At 40.7% G+C, this 13,813-nt stretch overlaps 1 protein-coding gene across 2 annotated transcripts; it reads right to left on the bottom strand.

The window, feature by feature from the left end:
• Window positions 1-7,740: 7,740 nt before the first annotated feature.
• LOC104588078 (F-box/kelch-repeat protein At1g57790-like) lies at window positions 7,741-10,889 on the bottom strand. Of its 2 annotated transcripts, XM_088886917.1 has the most exons (3): window positions 10,689-10,889; window positions 8,140-9,115; window positions 7,741-8,016 (listed from the first exon to the last, which is right to left on the bottom strand). In XM_088886917.1, exons 2-3 carry the CDS (start codon window positions 9,086-9,088, stop codon window positions 7,940-7,942), a joined length of 1,026 nt encoding a protein of 341 aa, XP_088743043.1. In that variant the 5' UTR covers window positions 9,089-9,115; window positions 10,689-10,889; the 3' UTR covers window positions 7,741-7,939. The 2 variants fall into 2 exon arrangements, with proteins under 2 accessions (XP_088743043.1, XP_010244198.1); XM_010245896.3 differs by having other exon boundaries at window positions 7,741-9,115; window positions 10,689-10,886.
• Window positions 10,890-13,813: the final 2,924 nt, after the last annotated feature.

The raw sequence follows: 13,813 nt of genomic DNA, 5'->3' as shown, positions 1-13,813 counted from the left end.
AGCCTTCTGAACATGGTGTAGAGGGAAGGAGAATCAATTCGGAGCTACATCAAGTGCTTTAACGAGACCTGTTTGCAGATACCAGACCTTGATCGAGTAGTACACCTTACTGCAGCTCGGAAGGGAATTACTTACAAGGAATTCAAGTGGCATGTCGTAGCAAACAAGCCAAAGAACATCACCGAGTTCCTTAGGCTGGCTGATCAGTTCATCAGCACAGAAGAGGAGATTAACCAAAAGACAGAAAACTAGCAAGGTGAAAAGAGAAAGAGAGAAGAAGAAGAAGAAGGAACAAGCAACAATAAACAGAAAAAAGAGCAAGTCCCCGAGGAGGAGAAGAAAATCACCGCACTCGAGGAGCAAGTCCCCCTCCCGAAGTTACAGGTCGGGTCGGCGTTCCAGGACCCCGCCAGTGGAGAGAACCAACTACACCCCCTTAATGCGAGGCAAGGAGAGATCTTAATGGCCATTAAGGATTCCTCCATCATTAGATAGCCACCCAGGCTACGGGGGGCCCAGCAACCAGGAACCCAAATGTTTACTGTCACTTTCATCGGGACCATGGTCACAACACTAAGAATTGCAGAAACCTCCGCGACAAGATCGAGGAACTCATCCACTGCGGGTATTTGAAAAACTACATTTTGCGTGAGGAGAATGGGTAGGGGGACCAACAGGGAGATTGGAAGAAAGATACCCCGAAAACTATTAGGCAGAATGAGCAGCCACCTCGCTCGCTACTAGAAGAAAGACCGATCCGCGGGGTGATCAACATGATCCTCGGTGGATCCATTGTAGTGAGGTGCACAACAACAACAAGCAAGATTGTAAGGACAAAATCCTATCCGCTGTCATAGAAGACGGGCCGAAGCTATCCGGAAATCGACCCTAGTGTGATAACTCATAAACTTAATGTGGACCCTTTAGTCATGCCAATTAAACAAAGAAAACGCAACCTCACCATGGAGCGGTGGAGGGTAGTCGACGAGGAGGTCAAGAAGCTACTCGTCGTAGATTTCATCAGGGAGGTCCATTACCCGAGCTGGATTGCCAACCCCGTGCTGATGAATAAGGCCAACGACAAGGGGCGCATGTGTGTCAACTACATCGACTTGAGCAGAGCCTACCCGAAGGATTGCTTCCCCTACCCAGAATAGACCACTTGGTAGATGCGACCTTAGGGCATGAGTCGTTGAGTTTCATGGACACCTAATCTAGCTACAATTAGATTAGGATGGACATAGCCGACGAGGATAAAATTGCCTTTGTAACCAAACTTGGGTTGTACTATTATAAAGTCATGCCCTTTGGTTTGAAAAACGCTGGAGCAACTTTCCAACGATTTGTAAACAAAATATTTGAGCCTTTGATTGGCAATAAAGTGGAGTGTTATGTTGATGACATGGTCGTGAAGACCCAATTTTCTAGATCTTTAATCGATGATTTAAATGCTATCTTTCAAATTTTAAGGAAGTACAATTTGAAGTTAAACCCAAACAAGTGTGTCTTCAGGGTCACGTCGGGCAAGTTCCTTGGTTCAAAAGTGAACCGACGTGGCATCGAAGCCAACGGCTAACTGGCCGGGTAGCTACCCTAAATCGGTTTATGTCTAAATCGGCAGGTCGGTGCCTATCCTTTTTTAAGGCAATAAAAAAGAATGAAAATTTTGAATGGACCAAAGAGTGATAGCTCATGTTTGATGAGCTGAAAAGGTACCCAAGTACTACCCCGGTTTTAACCTGACCTAAGGAAGGAGATGAATTGAAGTTGTACCTCTCTGCAAGTGATGAGGTGGTCAGCTCGGTATTGATCAGAGAAGTAGACCGGGTCCAATGACCAGTCTACTATGTAAGAAAAGTTTTGTAGGACGCAGAAACCAGATATCCTGACATCGAGAAGCTGGCGTACGTGCTAGTAGTAGCAGCTCGGAAATTGCGCCCATACTTCCAAGCCCATACCATCATCATCCTTACTAATAGATCTCTGAGGCACATCTTACTTAAGCCCGAGGTGTCAGGGAGGTTGACGAAGTGGTCCATCGAGTTGAGCGAGTACATCCGGTTTGAGCCACGACCAGTGATCAAAGCCCAAGTCTTGGTAGACTTCGTAGCAGAATGCACGTTCAGCACACCGGCCCCTGAACCGACTAAGCTCGCTAACGTGTCAGAGGCATCAATGAGCGCAACATCGGTCCCACTCAGAGCAGTTTCGACCTGGGACGAGGAGCCCTGTATCCTCCACGTAGACGTCTCGTCCAACCAGCAGGGAAGTGGTGCTGAATTGATACTCTACAGAACAATCGAGGTGAAGCTAGAGTATGCTCTCCGGTTCAGATTCGAGGCATCAAACAACAAGGCGAAGTATGAAGCATTAATTGTTGGGCTAAACTTAGCAAAGGAAATGGCTACATAAATCTCATCGTATGCAACGCCTCACAACTGGTAGTTAACCAAGTCAATGGTGAGTACGAAGCTCGTGACTCAACTATGGCGGCCTACTTAGCCAAAGTCAGAGAGATCCTACCAGGCTTTAGCTCTTGTTTCATTAGGTAGATACCGAGGTCTGAGAACGTTGAGGCCAACACCTTGTAATGACTAGCAAGTACCAGTGACAACACCATGCGAGTTGTGTACATAGAGGACTTGCCTTGGCCCAACATTCTCGGGGGGGGTGGGGGGGGGGGGCAGAAGAGGTCGCTCCTATGTTGCAAGCGGTACCGAACTGGATTGACTCGCTCGTTGATTATCTGCTCGGTATGTCCTTATAAACGGACGACTGTACAGGAGGTCCTCCATGCTCCCCTACCTACATTGCCTATGACTCTCAAAAGCTGAGTTCGTACTTTGCGATATCCATGAGGGGTTATGTGGAGGACACTTGGGGGGTAGGGCGCTCGCCGAAAAGGCATTAAGGCAAGGCTACTATTGGCCTACTATGAAGGTAGATGCAGTCAATCTCGTCAACAAATGCGACAGATGTTAGAGGCATGCCAACATCTTCCATCAGCCAATCACCGATCTACAGTACCTGACTAGCCCGTGGCCCTTCACACAGTCGGGAATCGACATCCTTTGTCCATTTCCGCCGACAACCAAGCAGAGAAAGTTCTTGGTCATGGCAGTGGACTACTTCACGAAGTGGGTGGAAGCCGAACCATTGGTAACCATCACATCCCGGAACGTGCAAAATTTCTTTAGGAAAAACATTGTGTGCCATTTTGGACTACCCAAAGTTTTGACCTCGGATAACGGAAAAGAATTTAAGGACATTAAATTCTAGAATTGGTGTACCGAGATGGGGGTTCAGCAAAATTTCACTTTGGTAGCACACCCACAAGAAAATGGATAGGCCGAAGTGATGAACAGGGCTATCCTCCGCAAACTGAAAGCTCACCTTGCGCAAGCTAAAGGGTTGTGGGTGGACGAACTGTCCAGTGTCCTTTGGGCCTACCGGACTACCATCTAGACTGCGACTAGTGAAACACCCTTCAACCTTACATATGGGACAGAAGTTGTAATTCCGGTAGAGATTGAAGTACCGATGTTGCAGCTTGGAGCATACGACAAAGAGGTGAACAATGACAAGCTCCAAACTAACTTAGACCTGGTTGAAGAGGTACGCGACCTAGCCCACATTCGAATTGCGACTTACCAACATCAAATAGCTTGGTATTATAATGCTCGGGTCAGGATGCGACTATTCCAAATTGGCGACCTAGTCCTCTGTAAGGTAATGGTGCCTGAGCCCGACGTGAGTAATCTCGGTCCGAACTGGGAAGGTCCATGGGAGGAAAATAGGTACCCTGAGCTTGGAACATTTACAACCTAAGGAGATACTATCTGTGAAACCTCAATGCAACTGAATAATGACTAAGTCCATAGGATCACCGAGCTGATCCTAAGGACAACGAATTAGAGAGAGGACCCTACGTCACTCCCAGAAGCCTAAGGGCTATGGTGCCGAGCTGACGAGAGACCTCGACATGATGTAATACCTAGTCGCCTCTTCGGCATAGGTAGATTAAGACCCAGTCGCCTCTTCGACATGGGCTTGGTAAGACCTAGTCGCTTCGGCATGGGCAACCGAAAACCCCAATCGCTTTGGCATGGGTAAGGCAAAAGTAGCCTAGGCACAGATAGGTCGGGCATATACCCTATAGTGTCTGTCCACCCTAGTGTACAATGATGTTGGATTTCATTAGAAAAATTTTGGCACACAAGAAATTATTGAATTGGTTTATTTCATTAATAAAGCACTTCGGGTACATAGCAAAAAAAAAAAAAACAACAAAAAAGAGAACAAGAATAGAAAGATTACAACTATATAACCGAGCTCGGAGGCTTAAGACATTGAGTATGTACAGAGAGGTCCAAGAAAAGAGGCAAGTGATATCAGTTAACTTGGGGTTCTCCATCCCCAACAGAAGCATCAGCAAGCTGATCTGTCTCCATATGGTCCTCGACAACACCTTGTCCCTTTCCCTCTTCTGTTGTCTCATCGCTGAGGAGGTTGTCATTGCTCTCCTCTTCGGATTCTGGGTCTTTAGTAGCTTTGACGGCCATCTCCTTGGTGATCTTCGACATCGTGATGGCATTGAGGTCGAGATGAGGGAATTCACGTCGGGTCAACCATCTACTAAGCTTAAAATCTTTGTGGTAGCCCAATGCCCAACCTCAACCAACAGCTTGCGATGTTCCGCCGAAGACTTGTACTCCTCACCGGCCTTGACCTTGGCCTCCTCCATTGCCTTGAGTAGAATATCAATCCGCTCCTTCACCAGTGCCTCAAAGTTCTCGTTCTCTCTCATAAGATTTGCCTTGCACTCCTCCAGCTCCTCTGCCATCAACAGAGTCAGCAATTCCTTAGCTCTAGCATCTTTTTTTAGTTGGTTGATCTCGTTGCGAGTTAGGTTTAGTTCGAGTGGGCACTTTGGGAGGACTCCTCGGCATCGAGAGCTCGTTTCAGGTTCACCTTGGATTGGTAGGCCAAGGCATGGATCGAAGAATTCACTTGCCAAGAGAAGAAACAAAATCCAAGTATAGAGAAAAATCTAAGTATAATATATTCCAAAGGTTGAGTATGTACCACCATACAGTGAGTTGCTGCTCTGGCCCCGAGCTGAGCGACCGGTAAATTAGCCCAACAAGCAACCTCCTCGGCAAAGACAATGTCCTTGCTCTTGAGGAGACCGAACTTTGGAGTCAAGATGCTTTGAGCTAAGGCGTCGCTACTCGATGGGGTGGTCGCCTGGGCGTGCTAGGGCTCGAAAGATGTGGTCTCCTCGAGCAAGTGGGGCAGGGAAGCTTTACCTTGGTCCTCCTCAACCAAGTCAATCACTGGCAACTGCTCAGCAACCGATGGGTGCTCAAGGACGGTGTTGCCAATGTCAGAGATGGTGGTCTCTTCATGGAGGTGAGCCTTCTTGGAGGCCCTCTTCTTCTTCTTCCCCTTTTGCATGCCCCCGAAGAGCTCGTCAGTGGGGATGTCAGCCATGGTAGCTACAAAAGGCGACGGACAAAGTAAGCATAAGATTAATATAAAGCAAGACAAGGAAAACAAGTATAGCAGTTGTGATGACGACCTACCATGAGGACTTAACCCGGCTTGCACGAGCTTCTCTTCAGTCACAAATTTCTCGAACTTTAGCCCAAGCATCACCTAAGATCGGACTTCCTCCCGTGTCTTTTGGTCTAATCTGACGCCGAGGTCCTGGATGGCAGCCCTCTAGTGAGTTGGAAACGGCCACCCCTCAGTGTTACGGGCTACAAAATAACGCCTCTTCTAGGCCCGGACTTTGTTTGGGAGCTCATGCAACAATTTGTACCGGGGGCGAGGAGACATGTAATAGCTTCGCTTGTGCAAGGGGAGAATACAAGCTGAATTTTTCTTGATAGAAAGGATTGAGGAAAAGGTGTCGAGGTCTAGGGGTTAGTTATAATCATGGAAAAGGGTGATGGTGCCTACAATGTTATGGATAGAATTCGAATGGAGCTGGTCTATGGCAATGTCAAAAAATTTGACGATCTCAACTATGAAGGGATGGAGTGAGAAGAGTAGCCCAGCTATGAGCTGCTCCTCGAAGACCACGATCTCGTCATGATCGTGATCCCAAGGAAAGTTACCTAAGGGAATGATGTATACTAGGTCGTTGGGTAGCCTATACCGAGCTACAAAGGATAGGAGCTTGTCCCATGTCATAGAAGATAGGCCGAAGCTGTCCGGAAATCGACCCCGATACGAAGTGGAGGCCGAGGTGCCCACTTCGGCAGGACAAGACTTCGGCCCACACCGAGGTGCCCACCTCGACCCTAGCGAACTCACTGCTTAGAAATGGGCCCTTCGGCCCCTATTTATAGCCACCATATCCGAGGATCAATGGTCAAGATCTGCATGATCTAATAGCTCCCATGAAAATCAGTTCCATGCCACCCGAGGTTGAAATCAGTTGAGCGTGCGTTTTGACGTCCATGGAGTTTATATTTGGTGTGACGTCCGCACGTACCTGATACATGATCTGGGTCATTTCCTGGTCGAGCCAAACGGTCATACAGGTTCAACCGAAGGTCCACCCTCTGTACCACCTAGACATCGTGCCAAATCCACTTGGGCTCGTCGTGAACTCCTCGTGCTGGGTTAGGACCCTTGGCACGAGGAGTGGGGGGGGGGCAATTGATGAGGTGTGATTTGGCCCGACCTAGTAAGTAAAGGACGTGTGGACACCACCTACCAGTAGGATGACAACTCAGCAAGGAGAACCTAGTCAGCAGTTCGGGAGCCCGGGTGTTCGGGCACCTCGGCACAGAGCCACCTCAACACCAAAACCACTTCAGCACCCAAGTACTGAAGTGACACGTAATCAAACCCAAAAGCTTCTCGGCAGACTTCGAATCTCCCAAGATTACGCCACGTAACGGCAAGCCTATCCTCTCCTCACCCGGATCGGACGGTAACAATAGACTTCATTGACTGCTACATTACTCTCCTTCTAAAGCGGAAATAGATTTCATCTACGCGGACCAAGGATCCCAGAGTCATTTCGTGAGACACACAACAACTCAACCATATAAGGGCATCAACTCCCTAGGACCCAGGTATGCGCGATTAAGTGCATTCTATCTCTCCTACTTCTCAAACTCTCAGCTCGCTATACTATTACTAACTTAAGCATCGGAGCAACCTCACTGGATTAGCCACCCCGGGTTCTCTAATACATCCATTTCTTTGCATTTCGAGCGATCTACTTGGCAACAGACGTCTGAGCTGCCCTACAGCTAAAAGCATCCAGATCGCGCACCATCACTTACTATTTCTGCTAAAGGGGAAATTATTTCTATGTTTTCTCTTCCTTCATAATAACAATCAATTTTTAACCAACCAAAGACCACAAGCCTCCCTGAACTTATTATTAACTAGGTTAATATTTTCATACTTTACTGATTAAATCGCAAAATTTAAGCAGCATGCCAATTTATGGATGTAGTAGACCTTGTGCTATTTCGTATCTACATTACAAACATCTGATAATGCTGTCATATTGTCAATGTTTGGTAGAGTTCAACTTTAACAGAAGAATCAATTTATATTCAAGTTATGAGTGTCTTTGAGCATGCATTTTTGCTTGTTTTTTGGACAGCATTCTAGATGGATTTCCATGAGTCTTCATGTTTTCTGATCATGGGTGATTTTTTATGTAGAAGGATGTTGAAAGTCTTGAGCATCAAAGAATATGAATGTACATAGTCATGCCAATAAACATATTTATTTTCTCAACAATATATCCCAAGAAAATGTTTATATCATGATTAGAAGATGTTACCAAAGTACCAAGTACCTTAAGATAGTTGACATCATGTTTCAGGCAAACTGCATTACATTAGAACAAAGTAGCCAAATAAAAGGAGCAAAAAGTCAAAAACATTATTGCAAGAATTGGCCTTTCTCAAGCCATATGAACCCAAGTTGCTGTGGAAGGAAGTACATATGGAATGAGGTTCTGCGTATTTCCATCCATCATATCTATAACATCAACACCACAAGATTGGTCATTTAAGTAAAACAACCGATCATTCGGTTCCAATTCCCCATATAAATGATAAATTTTCATACCAAACGACTTTGCAGAAAAGCAAGTATACCTACCAAGAAACCAATTCAAGTTCTTAACTTCATTAATATTCAACTCCTCCCAAGCATTCTGAGCATTATTCAATCTGAAAAACCTAAATGAGCTTAAATTTCTTACTTGAAGAATCACAACCTCCCCTTCATGCTCCCCCATGTAACTTAGCTCAAATCTACTGGCTAAATCAGGTAATTCTGTCCATGTCTGATCTCTCATATTGAAAATAATCATCCCTCCTGTTGCACTGAAGCAGTATACATGCACTCCAAGTACATGTAAACCACCAAATCCCGAATATGGCATACTCTGGCCATTGTAGGAATACTTGACCCATGCTTTATCACCTGGCTTAGCTATTTGAAGAGTTATTTGTGTAGGGTCATTATACTCAAGAAGAACTACATAGTGAGGGTAGCCATCAAAGGTGGAGAAAGATCCAGCATATGGATCTTTTGGTTTTACAATGTCTGGCATCTCCAATTCAGTTTTAGTAAAGGGGTTATACAAGAACACAGAATCTGGCAACCGTTCGGCCTTTATTCTTTGCAGGGAATCTTTGAACCACCTTAGTCCATTCCTTCTTTGTAAAAGCAACCACCCTTGTTTTGAGTAAATGCTTTTGGTTCCATTGAAGAAGTTAGGGAGCTTAATGGTGTATTTCTCCTTCTTTGAAACACTAATGAATACAAGCTTACTTCTTTCTGAATTCCTAGGGTACATGACCCAAGGTAATGTGTCTCCAGCAGACTGAAGCTTCTTGGGGCAGTTTGCAAATGCAAAAGACCAATTATGACAAACAGCAGCTAGCCGCAGGTTATCAACAAAATCTAGATGCTCCATAATCATCCATAGGAGAAGGTGTGGAAGTTCAGACCAATTTTCTTCAGCTGTGAGGCTATGATCTTTTTTATCATTGAACTCTTCTGCAGTCTCTGAAGAGATATATCCAGCATTTGTCATTGTCATTATTTTTGAGGATACAACCTTGAGCCCCTGAGTAAGACAACATCTTTTGATCATTAATGGTGATGAGATACTAATTTTCTATGTTTACCAAATCTGGACAAGGAACAGAAGAAACGAGCATTGCATTTAATATTCAAAATATAATGGGAAAAGAGGCTAAAGGGCTATAATATATAGTATTCTATAGATCAGTTCTATGAACCTTCTGAGTTCTTATCTTGCAACGTAGCCAACAAACAATGTTATATATTACCTAGGCATTAAAATCTTCAGGCTCAGTTTGGAAAGAGTACAAATACAAATATGCACAGTGCAAATACATAGAAAATAATACAAAATACAAGGTTTTGTACTCTACAAATTTGTATTTGTACTCCTTCCAAACTGAGCATCAGGTGATTATAGGGATTAGATTTAAATATATATGCTCATATGTACTTAAAATTTATATTATATCTATAATTTCTATTGGATATATTATATCTATCATTAAGGCTGTGTTTGGTTTGAAGGAAAAGGTAGGGAAAGGCAGGAAAATCTATACAAGGTTTGTACATGTTTCCCTTCCTTTCCTTTCCCTAACTTTTCAGTGAAGATTCTGCAATTTAGTGAAAATTTCACAAGTAATTTAGTATTCTGGTGACAATTTTTCACTGAATTGTCAAAGGGTCAAGTTTTGCACAAATCATTTTGTTCGTAAAATAGATTTTTTACTCTGACAACTAATGAACTTTGTAAAGAGGCCACTTTAGACCCTAATATTTTGATCAGTTTTAGTCTCATTTATTTATGCTATTTGGTATTCTTTTTTTTTTTTTTTGCAGCCCTAGTATTCATTACTGTTAATTGGGTTAACATTGGTGTGTATAACGTTTGATGCTTCAGCCATGGACCAAAGAAGATTGTGCGAAAATGAACTTCAAATGGAATGCGAACCACTGAAAGGGAGAAAGAGAGAACTTGGTGATATAGAAAGAGAGAACTGAAAGGGAGAAAAACAACTTTGTTGCTTTTAAAAGTTTTGGTCAATCATGAAAGAGTTCTGGGGTGGAAAATTTTAATTTTGTGGTGAAAGCATTGCTTTGCACCCCTTTTACATTGAAACAGATGCAGACTAAAGGAGAAAAGAAAACCAAGAACGAAATAGGAAGAGCACAAAATGCATCAAAGTTTGCATGAGTTATATATGCTTAAAAGTTGAAATATATATATATATATATATATATATATATATATAACATAAATTTTCATGAGAAATTCTGGCAGAGCAATAAATCATATGCTTCTCCATAAAACAATTTACACTTCATATTCATATTCAAATTTCAATTTTCAAAGAGCTGGAATCAACAGGAACTAATCCTAAGATGTGACTGTCAGACCCATTCTTCCGATACAAACAAGAAAAAGCAATTTGGCTGCTCGGAGCCTTTTTCCTCAAAACTGCACCTAAATGGAAAGGTTGAAGAAAAAAAGGGGAGTTGTGTACTCAAAATCAAAATCGGGGATACCATGAATCAGTTCATGACCTTCACTAGTATTTTAAATAGGATTTGTCCCAAAAAACAAAAAGGATTTCAGGCATTGTCTGGAGACTTACCAATTCTAGCAGCAGCAGACAGTTGCAATGGTCGTCGGAATTCCTAAGCAGGGGAATCGATGGCAACTCTCTCTCTCTCTCTCTCTCTCTCTGTTATCTACACGATGATCACTTAAATAAAAAGGATTGGAAGAAAGAGGAAACGTAGATGGATAGAATTTTTAATTGCAAACAAACGTGAAGCATTAGAATTCATGGTGGTACCGGTACCGAGAGTCTTGGGGCTAATAGAGTGTCGTACTAAAGCTATATTTTCTCACCATGAACAGTGTCAGGGTCGACGACTACTGGAGTGGGCCCCTCTTAATAATAATCTGGAAGACAATTCAGATCCGAAGAAAATCCATGCACAACTAATAAGTAGTAACTCTAGGTTCAAATCAGCCCCCCACAACGTTACACAGCACATCTCTGCCGTGTATTGAGAGCATCTTCCGATCATCACACCATCATTATGAGATTATCATTGGAAGATGTTCCCAATACACGAGAAGGATATACTGTAAGATGTTGTGGGGTGCAATCTTGTGGGGGGCTGATTTGGTCTCGCAACCTCTTGTCTATCATCCATGGTAGCAACAGCTTGGTGCGGATCATGGCCATTGGATTATTATTATTTGCACACTATGTTGCTTTTTGGTACGCTTGACAGTTTGATACAAGAGAAGAGATTGATCATCACCACCTTCCCTTTTGGTTTCTCTAGGCTTTTGGATTTTGAGAGGGAAAAAGTTAGTTAATGGGATTTTGGTAATGATTTGAACGGTTGGATCGCTCGGATTGCAACCGTCTAGGTAACACTGATTAGGGTGCAAATGGATCGGATCATGATATGATTCAAGATTCGATCCTATTTGATTGAATTTGGATCACTCTTGTTTGGATCTTCATATTGGATTGGATTGCATAATAGGAAACAGTCAGAAATCAGATCGGATTCGGATCATCCCTATCCGATCCGATATATATTATATTTATAAATAGAAATGTATATAATACATATATATATATATGTTATTTATTTATAAATATATTTTAATAAATTTGTTATATTATTTATTTTTTTTATAAAAAACATGCATATATATGATGAAAACAATTAAAAAATACTTGTATTTTTTGTTTTTACTTTATTTAAATTAGAATATTTTATTTTTCTTTTAATAATTTATTAATTTTTAAAGAAAACAAGTCGGATTGGATCAAATCCAAAGATTCGACTTATTGATAGGATTCAAATTCAAATTGAGTCCTATCAAATCCAATCGGATCCGATCTGACATGAACAATATCGGGTCATATTCGAATATACTCTTATTCAAATCCGATCCGACTCGTTTAAATCCCTACAACTGGTTCCATTTTACCCCAAACCTAGCCCTAGTCAAAAACCATTGTAAGGGTCAACTGGTTGTTGACCCATTCAATGGTTTTTGGTCATTTCCCATTCAATGGTTTTTGGTCGTTATTTATTTATTTATATTTTTTATTTTTTATTAAAATAGGTCATCCGTTTGAACCGAACGGTCGAACCGTTGACCTAGAAACTAGTGGCCAAAACAGCTCTAATTATAGGTCAGTTTTAAAAACATTAGATTTTGGTTTCCATTAACTAATATATCAGATTTTTTTAGACTAGTAAGTGTGCACGTGCTTTGCACATGATAATTCTAAATGATGATAATTATAGTAATAATGTATCTACATTTTTCTATAAACTTTATGTATTTTTTATTTTTTGCTTTTATATTTTTTTTATCATTAATCGGATGTGGATTGAAAATCCAAATCTAATTACATAAACATCTCATCCAAATATGTGATTATCGGATAGAGGTGTGAAGTTTCAAGTATCATTGATAGGCCTATTTGCTTGGCTAGATTATTATTTGTTTTAATATTTAATCTTTTTGGTCTATCTTTTTTTTGTTCATTTATCAAAAACTATAAGATTTAAATAGAGGGAATTGAATGGGGTGAAAAGTAGTAGTTCAATTTACAATTTAAACATCATAACTAAATATTAGTTTAAAGATAAAATTATAGGTGTGTTCAATTTTTTCTATAATTTTTTTTTTGTATTTTTGTGTGTAAAAATAATTTTAATATGCCACACTTAATTTTAATTTTTTTTAATATGATAAATAAAATATATGATATTATACATGTACCTAAATGTTTTTTTTTTTTGCAAAATCTATGTATTCTTTTTCATTTTTGTATTTTATTAACTTATTTATTTATTTATGACATTAAAGGTTAACATGTTTGACCCAAAATTTGAACTATTGATCTTTGCCAAATAGTAAAATAATTTCATTTTTGGTCAGTTCAAAATTATGTATTTCATTTTCATTACCAATAAAAATAATTCTTTTTTATTACACTTATTGTTTTAATTCGATTAATAAAAATATCATAAATGTGTCAAATTTTTTCTACATTTTTGTAAGTTTCTATATTTATTTCTATTTTGAAAAATTTATTACTTAACTATGACTTCGTAGGTTGATCAATTTGATTCAGATGGTTCAATTTTTAGCCACCACTTGGATTAAAAATGGTTTTGTTTTTGAATTAGTTTTAAAATATATGGTTTTATATTGTTAAAAATATTGACATAGTTATAATTTAATAAGAGAAAATGGGAGTCATTAATTTAAGTATAAGAATTAATAACAGACGATTAAATGAGGTGAGAAGTAGTAATTGAAATTACATTTTCAACATTACCATTAGAGATGAACTAAATACACAATTATCGGCATTTTAGTAGCCACTAAAGTTGGCATTAAAGCTGTAATAAAATGACTTTTATACCCTTTCTCAAACAAAAAAAGTAAAGCGTAATTTTAGTCCAAAAAAGTTTCACATTGCATTCACACTTTTATATATAGTACTAGTGGGGCCCATGCGATGCACAAGAAAATCCAATATTCAATTGGACAAATGAAAAAGATCAATAGGAAAATAAAGTTGTGCGATGTATTGGCTTATGAGAAATCTTGGCTTGAGACCATGTGTGTGTGCACATATTTCCTACCTTGACTTACCTTGATGAATGATGTAAATGTTCATCTGCCATCTATTAACAAACATGAAGTAAAAGCTAACGTAGCTAGCAA

This window comes from Nelumbo nucifera, chromosome 1 (assembly GCF_055504915.1).
Source record: "Nelumbo nucifera cultivar China Antique chromosome 1, China Antique-T2T, whole genome shotgun sequence".
Classification (NCBI taxonomy): domain Eukaryota; kingdom Viridiplantae; phylum Streptophyta; class Magnoliopsida; order Proteales; family Nelumbonaceae; genus Nelumbo; species Nelumbo nucifera.
Note: the sequence above shows the minus strand (reverse complement) of the source record. Positions and strands in the feature narration are given on the sequence as shown.

Coding starts and splice junctions, on each gene's coding strand:
- LOC104588078 (XM_010245896.3), bottom strand. CDS start 9,088: ATGACAATGACAAATGCTGGATATATCTCTTCAGAGACTGCAGAAGAG.